The sequence below is a fragment of the Aulonocara sp. 'chitande type north' Nkhata Bay genome, linkage group LG18 (assembly GCF_057382095.1).
Source record: "Aulonocara sp. 'chitande type north' Nkhata Bay isolate Kocher_YH1m ecotype deep benthic linkage group LG18, A_spYH_male_GT1.1, whole genome shotgun sequence".
In the NCBI taxonomy this organism is placed as follows: Eukaryota; Metazoa; Chordata; class Actinopteri; order Cichliformes; family Cichlidae; genus Aulonocara; species Aulonocara sp. 'chitande type north' Nkhata Bay.
The window spans coordinates 20,878,427-20,892,572 of record NC_141361.1 but is presented as its reverse complement, the minus strand read 5'-3'; the positions used below and the strand labels follow the sequence as shown (position 1 = coordinate 20,892,572).

The window sequence follows — 14,146 nt, the reverse complement described above, 5'->3', positions numbered from 1 at the left end:
TTAATTAATCATTCACATTCATTCCACAACTAAATCGCACACTTAGAAATGCTTACTCTGTTATGGCGTATTATATGTTTTATTTAAAGTTTCCAGTCACGTGCATTAATTTAGTTTCTCGATTAATGACTGTTTGTCGCATTTTTACGCAGAAGAGTGACGTTTCAGCGGAAGATTATGAAAATAAGCACATGAAAGGGAATTGTTTCAGGCACAGAACAGGATGTAGGATCACGGTCGTGACTTCTGCTTCAACAGACCTGCTATTGGGTCGTGACTCAGTGTGGAGTTCGATCTTTAAATCATTAATTCACCATGGAAACGCTATCTATCTATCTATCTATCTATCTATCTATCTATCTATCTATCTATCTATCTATCTATCTATCTATCTATCTATAGCTTCAATCATCCTGCTCATTTGGTTAAATGCGCTTATTTTCTACTTTCGCAAAGTGTTTTGAAATGTGTTAAAAATCCGTTATTAGGATGTACCTGCCACCATTTATGCTCTACTGAATGTACTCTGATAGCATGTCACCGTTGATGCTCTGCTCGTTTATCTGATGTGACCAGAAGCCGATCCGCTTTTATCTCCCCGAGCCACGACTCCCCACGGACCCGGGGGAACCGCCGGCCCCATCCCCAACATTTCCAATGACACACACACACACACACACACACACACACACACACACACACACACACACACACACACACACAAAGCACATTTTATTATGAACGTGTTTATCGATAAAGAAATATCAATTAATAGTGTCAAAATGATTAGACCACCTCATTTTTACCAGCCCATTGTATCAGTGGCGCATTCATCCTCGGGGCGCAGAAATTGATATGGATTAATGGGCAGAATAAACTGAACAAAAAAATAAAATAATATAAATAATACAAAAAGAAAAAAGGTAGAGGGCCCTCTGTTATTATCAGTTATCTTATTGCAGGATAAATGAGCTTAGCGGGAAAAAAAAACCTTTGTTGAAAATATAAATAGGTCAAAAGCTTAACCTGAGCTTTTGTTTATTGCGTAAAAAATTAAAAAATTAAAATTAAAACACCTCAACTGTAGCTCAGGCTACACTACACCACCTCACGTTGATACAGGCCGTTGCGATGTGCCTGTTTGCTTTTTTTTTTTTAAATGCTTTGCCCTCCACAAGACTATATAGCCCACGACAGCCAAATAATAATGAATCATTTCATAAATAATGGGTTTAGGGGCTTATCGGGAATGAAGAGGCCGCTGCCGTGCGCTTATCTCACTCGGCCACATTGCGGCCTGTGTTCCGCTCCCCATACTGAGGGAGCGCACTGGATGCGGCGAGGAATAACTCAGCTACACACATACGCATACACACATATGCACACGCACACACATACACACACTACTCCACAACTGGTAGAGAGAGAAAAAAAAAGAAAAACCTCAGACATGGATGACCCACTCACAAAATGGCTCCACTTACACAGTAACATCAACAACACGGCTGGAACGGTAAGTCCCCCCCAAAACACATCTCTTCATTTAAACCAGCGCATTTTTCGCTCTGTACGCGGTAATTTGAGCGCGTTCGTCTTGGTTTTATTGCTGTAATGAGCGACATTTTTAGCCTATATTTTCTGCTATTGTCCGATCGGATGGTTGGAGTCTACGGCATGAAATAACGGATGCGAGGCCTGCTGGAGAATTCCCAGAAATTATGGTGCGTTTTCTTTTTTAATTCTCCGTCTGCCGTTCGTTTAAAAGGAAAAACATTTCCAGGAAATTTATCAAATGAGTTACGTCTGAAACACCTGAAACTGGTCATTGTGGGAAACTCCTGATTTTCGGTGTTAACACCAGCACTAATATGGCCTTACCCTCGATAAAGCAAAAAAAAAAAAAATTAGACAACCTGCTATTAATTCTTTGCGCGTGAAAACGATCACGTTCGAGCATTTTTTGGACTATTATTTTTCATTTGCAAGGGGAGGAAGGAAAAGCAGAAAGGTGGATTTTTATTTTTCTTATTTTTTTAACTTCGACGAATAGTGGTCATTATCAACCTTCCTTTTAGTCCTCGCATCCACAGCTTTCCTCCACGATAGTTTTACATTTAACAGTAGCGAAAATGATGCTTCTAATTTCCGATCTTATAATTAACGCGGACATCTAACGTCCCTGTAAGATATAGGCGTAACGCCTTAACTGTAGCAGTGAAGGCCATGCAAGCGTTTGATAAGAGCTTCATAATAGCAATAAAACAAACAGGAGCAGACAAGACTCCTAATAAAATAAATACAATAACGGGTTACACCTGCAGCTGTAAATTAAATGGTGACAAAATAATCAACCGTGGAAATTTCAAACAAAATAAAATCCAGTGAGCCCTGAAAAGAATTCATCGTGTTTCTATTTAGCTTGAAAACACTCTCACCTTGGATAGTTTGAGAAATAATGGTTTGATCCTGGAAAACTGCGAGATGTTTGAATGTGATGGTCATAGAGTGCCGAGTTATTTCTTTGTCATGGAACAATATCGCAGGAAAATCTTTGGCCTTTTCTTATTCAGTTTGAAAAATGTCGAATAAAATGTGTCACCTGAGGGGGGGGGGGGGGGGTCATCTAATTGCTCATTCAATTTGCTAATTTAAGCTTTACAGTATTCATATCATTTACAGTTTAAGAACAGTACTTTGAATAAGGATACGAGCCAGGATAATAGCTCGGTGATGATGTTTTATTGTTAATTTTCTTTAGGCTTGCGTGGACAGCAAATGCGTGGTTATATCTGACATTTTGCCACAAACGATGCACTGAACTATGGATTAATCGAGGGAAATCTCATTTAGGACGTAGTGGACTCTAGCGAGTGGTGACGGCATAAAAATGATGGAAAAGCGGCAACAGGAGCTTTGTCCCGAAAGTCCCGATGCAGGGTCCGGTCCTAATAAACAGGAGGACTCCGCCATCATCTCCAGACAGAACGGATGCAAGGAGGACGGGGAGCCGAGGAGAGAGGAGGGGGAGGAGGAAGAAGAGGAGGAGGATGAGGAGGAGGAGAGGGGAGGGAGCTTCAAGGGGGTTGAGGAGACGGATGACGTTCCTCTGCAGAACTCGAACAACGGGACCAGCATCAGCATCATCATCAACGGCGTTGCCAAGGAAACTGCCTCTCACAACGCCCTTGACCTGAAAAGGGAAGTGCCGGTGATCGAGCTCTCCAGGAGGGACGCTATAAAAGCGGTGCAACAGAGGACTGAGAGCCATTTGGTGCCGATCACGGAACTTCGCAGACCTCCACCGCTGCCGCTGCCGCCGCCGCAACGAGACGACGCTCGAATGGTCCAACTGAGCCCAAACGCGTTCCCTGTCCCAGCGCGGGCGATGCTCTACAACCTGGCACAGCCTCTCGCCGCCATCAACAGGTAAAGGCTGAAGGAAGGGGGGGGAATCAAAACAAAAAACATACAGTTTCATGAATGCACATAGAAAGTTTGATGGTTATTAGACACAATTATGCCTTTCTGTAAAAGGATAGGGGACAAGATGCTTTTTGTATTACTGAGGTTACGTTATGTTTACATTATTGAGCATGTGCATATGTGACAGATGTGTGTGTGTGTTTGTGTGTGTGTGTGTCCTGCTGCAATGAGTGGAGAGCATTAAGATCTTTTAGAAGCAATGAAGGAAACTGTGTACAGTGGAATTCATGTGACCTAATGTACCTGTGCACCTTTTGTCTCCTTTCTGTTGACATAGTCTCGGAGGAGAGTCGGAGCAGTACAGCATGTACCCCAGCAACAGGGTAAAGCGCCGCCCGGCGCCTTATGAGGTTGAACTCGACGAGGGTAGGCGCATTTTAGATCTTTATAAGTATGGTAAGATGCACTTCTGCCGTGTCCTCCTTCTGCCAGTTTAGTCCCCCCCCCAAACGTCCCTTCTCCATCACCATTGTCATTCATTCACTGACATGGAGCTATACCGTACCTAATCTGAGTCTCGCAGAAGATGCCTTGCCAAAGGAAAATTCAGAAAGGGCTTCACCCATGAAGAATAAATGCATCATAATTCACGGGGCTAAATAAATGCTAATCTGAATGTCAAATACATGTACCTGCATGCCATTAAAGTAAACCCTTTTCAGGCGGATTTGGGGTTTATTTCATTTGAAACATCCTTTCCACTGCTGCCCACTCACTGCCATGTACAGGGGTGGAGGATGGGGGTGCTCCTGCCTCCATGCCAAGGTTTTACTGCAGAGTGGGCTGAAGGATTAAGATAGACTGGGTGTGTTCCAAGGGCAACAATAGCTTAGAAGACACCATTGTTGAAGGGTGAGAGGATGTGACTACCTGCAGTGAAGCATTTTACTATGACTAACTAAATAAAAAATATTTAGAATGTCAAATAGGGAGCACACATGCTCCCTGACAACCTTTAAGGAGATTGGCATGCCACACCAACCATTTCACTTGTATCACATATGGCACACATCTGATCCATCAGCTAAAAAAAATCTGTGGCCATATACGGAGGACAATTTTAAAAGTTACTGCTTTAGAATTTGTTGAAGTTTGTTATTTTCATCCTGTACTTTCTCGCAAATAAATGTTGTGCATCTCCTGCTGCTTCTTCTCCCACTCTTACTTTTGCGCTTCTGTTGATTTATTGTTTTACAAACCATATTTTCTGCTTCAGCTCTGCATTTCATTGGTTTTTTTGCAAATGTGTTGGTGCCTTGTCTCCTTACTCTCCCCTTTTCTTGTCTTTTTCTCCTTCTTTCCATTCTGCTAGCTGGCCAGCCAAAGATCGTACGTCGCATCTTCACAAACAGTCGTGAACGTTGGCGGCAGCAGAATGTAAATGGGGCATTTGCAGAGCTTCGTAAACTCATTCCCACCCACCCTCCCGACAAGAAGCTGAGTAAAAACGAGATACTGCGGCTCGCTATGAAGTACATCAGTTTCCTCTCCAACCTCCTCGAGGATCAGGATGGTGGGAGGAATGTTGGCAGCACAACTGATGGGGACACAGGGCTGTTGGTTGGGGTTGCCGCCCACGAGGGGGGCCCTCAGGGTGAACCGCACCAGGACACAGTAGTGGGCTTAGCCAGGGATGATCTTTTGGAGACAATGTCGCCAGGCTCCAGCTGCGGAAGCCTACCTGATGGCGATGCTGAAGGCAGTCCTGAAAGCTTCATGGAGGACCAGGACTCGCCTCCAGCTCCAAGGACTCTAGCAACATCTCGCGGACCCCCACTTCATCTAGCTACTAGGGATCTGAGGCGCAATGGACGCCCGTTAGATAACTCCAGTCGCCGATGATGCTGACGCCAACAAACAACAACACAGCACCTGAGAGTGAAATGGAGGAACTAAAAAAAGAAAAACGAGGCGGACACACTCAGACCCTGTAATTTTTGAGTCATCAGTGTAGAAAGGAGAATTAAGCTCCGCATATTGAGATAGTGCTGTCCAAAATGGACGACGAGCGTGTTCTCGTCTCCACGCTGAACAGTTTGATGAATTTAAGACTTGTAAATTCTGCATGTCTCATGTCTTTGATAGACCTGCGGATTTCAGTGCTTTGAAAGCGCCAAAGACTGGATATCCTTACACAATAGAAAACACCCCAATATATGAAAGAAAGAGCAAAGAAACAAAAACTAATAATAATCAGGCAATCGTCACTCAAACGACAAGCGTTTTATTCAGAGGATCAATGTTTCACTGATGACACTATTAATTACAATATGATGCCACTGGAATTGATCCACCTTGCTTGCACGGCGCCGAAAGTAACAAGCACACCAGGAGATTTATCCTCGACAAGTTCGGTGTTTTAATTTAAAGACACAAAGGAAAATTTGCCTCACTCTGAGGCCATAAAAACACTGAGTGGACCCTAATTGTACCCATGCGATTCGTATGCATTGTAAATAGCATATATATTTCCACTGCACAATGTAATAATAGTGACTCAAATTCAAGTCATGTGGATTAAGATGTACCATAGTGTGTTTGTCAGTGGGTTTACTAGCAAAATTGTCTTTTAGGAGACAGGATGACAAGAAGGAGGAGAAATTAGATGAACTAAAAAAAAAAGGAAAGAAAAAAGAAGTAAAGCAAGCAACTGAACGTATAAGTACATCAATTGTGGTACAATTGACTTCTGTTACACTTTGGTGATGAGAAAATGTCACCAAATGTGTCAGCAGACAGCAGAAAACAATCACACTGCCTGGAATGAATATATCTATTTGAAATTGCTGTGGAGGTACAAGACATGCAGTGTACAAAGTGTGGGTCAAATGAAATCACGACATGACTCATGCAGTCCTTTTTTATATGAATGTTGCAGTGTTTTGTTTTGTTTGTTTGGGGTTTTTTTTTTTAACTGTAAATCAGTTGTAGTTTAGTAAGGTACACAAATAAATCCCTTCATTGCCATATTCTACACTTACATGTACAGACGACACATTAAAACACACGCGCACACACACACACGCACAAAGTTGCACATCCATGACTTAAGAGTATATGAAAATGACTTACACTGATTTCCCGGAGACGGGCTGTGTCACCACATCTTGGTGTTGACCACTGATAGCTTACTGTTGATACGCATACGATACTGCTTTATGTAATTGTTCTTATTTTGTACACTTTTGTACAGATGTGGTTTCAGATTCTCTCCGCTAGTATTTTGAGTGCAATTCATTGAAGAAAAAGGAAACAAAAACACAATAATCAGAATTAAAGATGAATTAATATGACATTACTATTATTGTCATGTCAAATTTAAACATCTTGCAAAACTAATGATATTGCAAATTCTTCTAAGCACAGCAGTCGTATACTGAAGCGGTCTCAGATCGTGACAGCCATCCGGGAAGCCGATTCTAACCTTAACAGCAGTTCCAGCTTCTCCAACCTTAACCCTGACTCTCCTTTGAAACTTGTCTTCATTTTAGAAGTTAATGATGCACTTAATGGAGATGTGCCTTTTGTTCTCTTAAGGAAAGGAAATGCCAATAATCTGAGTGTATAAACAGATTTAGGGCCCCGCAACGTGACTAATATCTGGATCGCACACACGTGCAAACAGACACATGCACACCATCACCACACAGTGTTAATATCATAAGAACACCAGCAGTTTTCTGACAAAGACACTTATGTATTGCTCACTGTTGTTGCTTTTTCAGCAGGACCTAGTAGCCTATATTGGTACCTTTGGTAACTATGGTATTTTATGAATTGCAGTAAAGGGACATTGTACGTTTGGTAATGACATATTTGTTGTATTATAGCTGTATCTATAAATATATCCAATGTTAAATTGATGAATTTTATATTAAAAAAATGAATAAAACAAACAGAGGGAAAGTCTTGTATATTTGATCTCACTCAAACACGCTGTGGGTCGACTGCAGTGCATTTCAAGTCAGCTGAGTTCATACGGTAGTCTTGTGGCCCTTCTCATACTATGTGAAATATTTTCCAAATTTTACACCATATTTAAGAGTTGCATAATCTCATTGATTAATTCCTATAATGACATTCCTCGCAGCTGTTTCCCACCATATCTGCTTGGTTTATAGCTAAAGCCAGCCCTCCTCAGAGAAACTCCTCCAATGAATGCTGGAATCCTCTCTTCCTCCCACCAAGTGACAACTTCCTGTGGAGGTTAACATGGCTCGGTGACCTTCAGGATATCCTGCCATTGTGAAAGTGGTTTTGACAACCTCCACTGCATTCGTTTGTCTGCTGCTGTGTCTGTACACACTGTGAAACAGCCACACTGATCAAGACTCCACCGCCCATAAATTCTTTACTTATTGAAGTTATGCTCCCCAGCCTGTGTTCATTAATAAAAAAAATTAGCTTTGTAGGTGTAGCTTAAGCACTTTTTTTTCAAGGATTCTTCCCTATATCCCATAAGTTTTCACAGAGGACTGTGCCACCACTGCTACAACAGAATCAGCACTTAGACATTTCTGAAAGCTATAATTGCTTCCAGAGAGCATCAGAGACATCCAGGTGTTTGGAGACCTCTCCCGTGCTGTGCTCTGGCTGTGCTGGGACTCTGCGGAGGGGTTCTCTGGGTTAGTGCCTGCCAAACATTTACCTGCTCCAGTGTTCCTAACTCTCCAAAAAGACACAGACTCACAAATGAGAGGGATACAGGGAGTGTACAGGGATTGAAAGAGAGCGAATGAGAGGAAGATTGTTGCGGGTGTGTGTGTGTTTGTGAGAGCAGCGTTGTGTGTATGCGTATGCCCACTGCATGGATCTGTGTGTGTGTGTGTGTGTGTGTGTGAGAGAGAGCTGGTGTGTGTGTGTGTGTTTATCAGCTCAGTGCAGATGGGTGGCAGAGTGGCTCTTGCTGCCAAATGATTCAGTATGCTAATGAGTTGTTATCTGTAGTGCTGCAGGAACAATATACTGTCTTTCTCACAGTGGGAATCCAGCCTGTTGGGAGCAGATTACACTGCACACACCGCCAAGGTAGTTATTTATATTTTCACACAGAGTAGTAGGAAAATACATAAATGCAAACACACACACACACACGCACACTTATGCACACATATCCGCAGATAGGCCTATAAACAAACAAGCAAAATAACATTTAACAAACGCACACACACCACCATCAACATGAACAGCAGCATGAATAAGGTGGAACTTTGACAGAAATATACATCCTTCACCAGTAGATGGAGATGTTATTCTGGGCTTTCCTCTTTAACAGGTTTCCCTTCAATATTCCTCATAAAAGTAAATTAATTCATAATATTCCAGTCAATCTTCCAATCAATAAAACTTTTCCAGTTGAGAGATATTTCTACCTTCACCACTTCCTGTCTGAAGGTTCCTATACAGGGAACAGGCTGTTGCTGAGCACGCCTAATACTACTTAAACGAAAGCAGCTATTGTTTGTACTTCATTTCTGTCACATCCAATTTGATGGAGTTGCACTGGAGACTATTTTTATCAAGTTTGATAGCATCAGCATCAGTGACTCCTTATTATAAAGCTGTCATTTACTCTTTAATTCACTGTTATAATTAGGTAGAAAGAAAAAAACATGTCAGTTTAACTCGAGTTCTTCAAATGTCACTCTGGTAAGGATAAGGAGATTTCCAAACTAGGTCTAAAGTTCTTAGTAATTCTAAGGTTCTTCATTTTGACCAAACATTAATGTTTCTTGATTGCTAACCAAGTCTGGTGGTGTTTGATCAGGATGAAATTAAAAGAAAATTAAAAAAAAAAAGAGCGGGGAAAGTTTTGGTGTTGAAAATTCTAACTTTGTCTGAACAATTTAAATGTTTTTTGTATTTAAATGTTATTTGAATAATCACTGGTGATCAGCTACATAAATACTACATAATTCTTTTCAAAGTTTTCACAATTGTATTTACAGTTGTATTTAAATTGCAGTGTGGATGATAGACCTGAAAAAGAAAAACATTACCTGCCTCCTAAATCTTTTCATGAAAGACACCAGAGAAAAAAAATGCTGCCTTAAAATTCGGACATCAGTGTAAATAGAAATCCTCTGTGTCTGCTATGATACAGTGTTTTTGATTATAGTAACTGTTTATCTTCCTACAGGCAGCAGTCTTGGTTGAGTGTACAACCTGAAATATAAATCCCCCTCAGGCAACGCATGTTCTCCAGAGTAAATCAAAGTGTTACGCAGATTTGTAAATGAATACACACACGAAGTACTTTTTTTAATTAAATTGCATTGAAGAGTGAAAATACACTTCTCAGGTATATGTCCAATTTTAAAGCTTTGTTGTTATTTAAGACTCCAAGTGGGAGAAAGCCCTGAAGAATATATTTATTTAATAGTTTTTATAAATTAAAATGATTTAAATCTCATTTATTTGTTTCACTCCCAATGAAATGTTGATACTTAGATACACTGATCACTAATCTGATGATACATTTCTGTAAAAATTGTTGCACAAGTTACATTATTAGTATCTAAAACTTCATCTTGCTTATACATTTTGTTGTATGTGTAAGTGTATCATATGTGCTTAGAAAATATGTGACTGTGCCTAATTACAACCTTGCATAAAGAAAAGCTTTAAAACCAGCTAATGCAGCTCCCCTGCCTCCTACATTTAACGAACACGTCACAACATAAAAAGTCTCAGAGCATCTCGGTGTGGCTGAGTGTATACCGAATGTACTGAATGTAATTTATCTTCAGAATGAATTGCTGCTGTATAAAAGTAAGTGAGTTATTATCGGCTATAATCTGGTGAGAGGTCCTGACTCTTTAACGTCTAATGAGATATAGTATTTGTAAAAGTCTATTCTATTCTATTTTTCATTGTGCAGTGTGGGAGCATTAGAGTATAATTTATGGTGCAGCTTGATCTACTGCAGAGGGTTATCATCTCTGCTCAGGACTAAGGTGTATGACGTTATGGGGGTGTAATATCAATTATATATGTGTACATACATGTATATATAATGTGGTTTTTAAATCATATTACTTTCTGCGTTCCAGTGAATCATCCGGACTTGCCTTTTTCTCCTTGTCGTATATCGTTGCCGTAGTGTGCAGTTTTTTCAATAACATCACGACAGAGGTATCACTTTCAATCTTTACCTGAAATATTTGTGGGACCATTATGTTTTTCTAGCCTACTGTCTTTGTGTATTAATCTCCAGAGCTTCTGTCCAAAAATTGAACACCTTGCGCCCTCTAGTGGGAAACAAATGCAATACGTCATTTATTTAAATTATGTCCAAGTAATACAAATGGTTCACTGGCGTTGAGCTTTTCCCTTCTCTTTGCAATGGCAAATAGCTTTTAAATGAGTGTATAAGCTGTTTCTGTGTAAATACAACCCAAGGGTCATCAGTTTCAAGCAGAGTCAATTTTAATGCAGTGTTACAAAGAGCTGAAATGTTGCATACAGAAGATTAATTGGGCCTCACCCGTCTCCAGGTACAGCAAGGCAAGTAAAGCATTTGGTTTGATTAGCATGGGAGCTAGCAGATACTGAGCAGCAGTGCTTAGCTGAATCACATTAAAATGACAGAGCAGTGCAAAAGGCTGAAAGTTGCAGAGTCTGCGAGAGGCTCAAATCAGAGCTCAGTCAAGGATGCATTCAGAGGTTTGTCAGCTCAGTAGGTTTGGTCTTTATGTCTGGGTAAAGTAAGAAGCCAGAGAACGTGCTGTCATCTTCACTGCTGGAGTAAACTCCATTCCAGTCTCTCAGTGTCTCCAGCCACACCTGGTCACCTTCGTTCAACTGCAACAGCGCGAGATTAGATGCCTGATCGATGTCTTGGCCATACAGAGAGTCTCTTGTCCGTAGCTTCCGCATTCCATTAACCACCAGGGCTGCACGCACAGGCCGGTTGCGCACAGTGATGTGATAGCTGAATAGGTAGACCCCGGGGTATGTGACGTTGAACTTATTGAGTGCCGGGTCCCAGTGTCCTTCCCCATTGTAAAACACCTTATCAAACTTCACAGGCAGGCCCGGCGGAGGGAAGGAGCGGCTGGGGAACAAACCTACACTGAAGGCAGATCGAACCTGAACGGCACTCTGACCCGGAGGTCCTTTGGGACCCCGAGGCCCACGAGGACCTTTAGGCCCCTTCTCTCCCCTCAACCCTGCCAGTCCCCTCCCACCTGGGAGGCCTCTGGGTCCAGTATCACCCTTCCCTCCTGGAGGCCCTGGCTCCCCCCGTTCTCCCTGTGCACCGTCAGCTCCATTCAGGCCTGGGGGGCCCATCTCACCTCTTAGACCTGGGGGTCCATGATCACCTTTCTCTCCTTTCTCACCTGGCAAACACTCACTCGGCTGCCCTTGTTCACCTTTCTGACCCTTTGACCCAGGAATCCCTGGGGGCCCCATCAGCCCCTCTGGGCCAGGGATGCCTTTAGTCCCATTCAGGCCAGGCTCTCCTCTTTCTCCTGGGTCCCCTTTTAGACCAGGGAAGCCACGTTCACCTTTCTCTCCTTTGGGGCCTGGATCACCTGTGTGTGGAGGGTTTATGTTTATTTAGGAAGAAAGGTTTGAATGAAAATATGTTATTATGTACCTCAATGCACTTTGAGAAACAATAACTATAAATCATGACTTTTGCACATGTGTAGCCAGGTTCTTACAGGAAACTACACACCCTTTTCTCCAGGTTTTCCTGGCATACCAGGGGTACCAGGTAGACCTGCAGGTCCTGGATCACCTTTTTCACCTGCAGCAGTTTTGATAAATAAAGCGTAGAAAATGACATCCAAAAAGTACTTATACAAAACAGCGCTTCGCACAAAAGGAGAGAGAGACACAGAGAGAGAAACCCTTAGACATTCAAGAACTCTCCTGCTGTCAAGCCTCGTTGTACCTATGTCGCCATTGAGTCCATTGGCTCCAGGTAATCCTGCTGGTCCGGGAGGTCCTCTGGGCCCTGTTTCTCCCTTCTCTCCTGGCAACCCTGACAACACACGCGAGTAAAAAGAATAAAATCTTTGACTTAAACTGTAATTTCCCTTACAATAAAAAAAGTTAAAATCCGTCTCACCTGGAATGCCCTTCTCACCTGGTGGCCCCGTTGGCCCTCTTTCTCCCATAGGCCCTACGGGACCTTTTTCTGGTGGACAGCACTCACAGAAGTTGAAGAAGCATTCGTTGTAGTCAAGGGTAAAGTTTGAAAGGATGTTCCCAGGGGGCACTATAGCATCAGTGTGAAATTCAGTGGGGTATGTGTCAATGGAGTATGTCGTGCTATCTGTAGAGGGCAGGGAATATGCATCCATCATAATGTCAGTTGTTTCTTCAGTGTTCAGGCTGCTTGTAGGGGATGGGGTCGTTGTCGTGGTTCGTCCAAATCGTCCACCTCCATCACCGCTGGCGCCAGCTCGAGGTGGCTTCTTGGTGCTCTGGGGTTTGGGCCAGCGTGTGGTTCTGGCACCAGCTGCCAGCATGGCCATGAGGGCCATGCAGAGAGTGGTCAGCACAACAGCCCGAAGGGGTGGCATATTGACGGCTGGGCACAATAATCTAATGGAAGAATTCAGGCAAAACGGGTGAAGCGCTGATCATTTATCTTGCATCACAGACAAATAGCACAGAGGGCATCTTACCTGTTGATGACACTTGATTCTTCACTCCGTCCCTCAGAACAAGTGGTCGGTGCAGTTTTTCTTCCTTCCTTTTATTGCCCTGGTTCTCCAGCTTATGTGCCTCTAAGCCAATGACAGAACAAGGGACAGAAAACTCTGGGGTTATTGGGTGGCAGGTGGGCTGGCAGCAACAGATTACATGACTCCTGAGGGATGCGAACTAAAGCAGATTGTTGTACAAGGCAAGAGTTTATGTCTTTGTGATATTGGATATGAATCCAGGGCCCAGGAGTGTGCAACCTGCCTAGGTGTTGCTCACACACATGCTTGCTTTGTACAGAAACAGGAGACAATATAAAGTTACAAAGACAGATACACAGTCAAAGAACATGCCTGCATACACTGACTGTTTATACACAAAAACATACACGTTGTTGGTAATGAATACCGTTTCATATGAGAGTTACCAAGTGCAGTACCAAGTGAGAGTTGTCAACTCACTACACCATTTGGCAGCACCTCAAAGCAAACAGATCACCAGATACAGTGGGACAAGGATCAGTGTCCTAAAACAGGCACCAGTAATCTAACTAGTCATCTCCTTGATCTAAAAGTAAACCCAGTAAATCAAGTACACCTCACAGAAACCTGGCACCAGTGAACCGAGCTTCACATCTCTCGAAAGTTGTGCTGGATGTCATTTCAGTTTCTGAAATGAACTCATGAGAGATTTGGATATTTAGAAATAGTTGATCAGTGAGGACTTTCCCAGTAAAGTAAAATAATAAATTAAATGAATAAATAAAAAGGAGGAGGTCATTAGTAGACATCCTGGCAAATTTTATGACTGAAATATATTTTATATGAAATAATTTGCTGTAAGATTGAAACAAAAGCACAACTCGGGGGTTAGGTCTGATTAAGCATGCTCCTTAATCTGAAAAGAAAAAAAATTGCTTCCAAGCAGCCAGACTTTCTCGTAATGTTTTAAAATGATCTTGAGCAATAATTCTCTCAGCTTTCTGAAGGTTTTTCAAACTTTT

The 14,146-nt window shown here is 42.2% G+C and overlaps 2 protein-coding genes across 6 annotated transcripts; one reads left to right on the top strand and one right to left on the bottom strand.

The window, feature by feature from the left end:
* The first annotated feature begins 121 nt into the window (after nucleotides 1-121).
* On the top strand, nucleotides 122-7,381 carry LOC147308461 (T-cell acute lymphocytic leukemia protein 1). 3 transcript variants are annotated; one of them, XM_086271454.1, is made up of 4 exons: nucleotides 122-1,513; nucleotides 2,851-3,426; nucleotides 3,761-3,879; nucleotides 4,796-7,381. In XM_086271454.1, exons 2-4 carry the CDS (start codon nucleotides 2,888-2,890, stop codon nucleotides 5,323-5,325), a joined length of 1,188 nt encoding a protein of 395 aa, XP_086127580.1. In that variant the 5' UTR covers nucleotides 122-1,513; nucleotides 2,851-2,887; the 3' UTR covers nucleotides 5,326-7,381. The 3 variants fall into 3 exon arrangements, with proteins under 3 accessions (XP_086127580.1, XP_086127581.1, XP_086127579.1); XM_086271455.1 differs by having other exon boundaries at nucleotides 2,759-3,426; nucleotides 3,761-3,849; XM_086271453.1 differs by having other exon boundaries at nucleotides 2,759-3,426.
* A 3,524-nt stretch (nucleotides 7,382-10,905) lies between these two features.
* Nucleotides 10,906-13,153, bottom strand: otol1a (otolin 1a). Of its 3 annotated transcripts, none has more exons than XM_086271451.1 (5): nucleotides 13,125-13,153; nucleotides 12,563-13,041; nucleotides 12,386-12,475; nucleotides 12,167-12,238; nucleotides 10,906-12,020 (listed from the first exon to the last, which is right to left on the bottom strand). In XM_086271451.1, exons 2-5 carry the CDS (start codon nucleotides 13,017-13,019, stop codon nucleotides 11,143-11,145), a joined length of 1,497 nt encoding a protein of 498 aa, XP_086127577.1. In that variant the 5' UTR covers nucleotides 13,020-13,041; nucleotides 13,125-13,153; the 3' UTR covers nucleotides 10,906-11,142. The 3 variants fall into 3 exon arrangements, with proteins under 3 accessions (XP_086127577.1, XP_086127578.1, XP_086127576.1); XM_086271452.1 differs by having other exon boundaries at nucleotides 12,581-13,041; XM_086271450.1 differs by having other exon boundaries at nucleotides 12,167-13,041.
* Nucleotides 13,154-14,146: the final 993 nt, after the last annotated feature.

Bases quoted from the DNA above. Each gene is read 5' to 3' on its own strand.
- LOC147308461 (XM_086271454.1), top strand. From the start codon at position 2,888: ATGATGGAAAAGCGGCAACAGGAGCTTTGTCCCGAAAGTCCCGATGCA. The intron at 3,427-3,760 runs GTAAAGGCTGAA...CTGTTGACATAG, and splicing joins CCTCTCGCCGCCATCAACAG to TCTCGGAGGAGAGTCGGAGC. The intron at 3,880-4,795 runs GTAAGATGCACT...CCATTCTGCTAG, and splicing joins TTTAGATCTTTATAAGTATG to CTGGCCAGCCAAAGATCGTA.
- otol1a (XM_086271450.1), bottom strand. From the start codon at position 13,019: ATGCCACCCCTTCGGGCTGTTGTGCTGACCACTCTCTGCATGGCCCTC. The intron at 12,021-12,166 runs GTGTGTAGTTTC...CTCCACACACAG, and splicing joins AGGAAAACCTGGAGAAAAGG to GTGATCCAGGCCCCAAAGGA.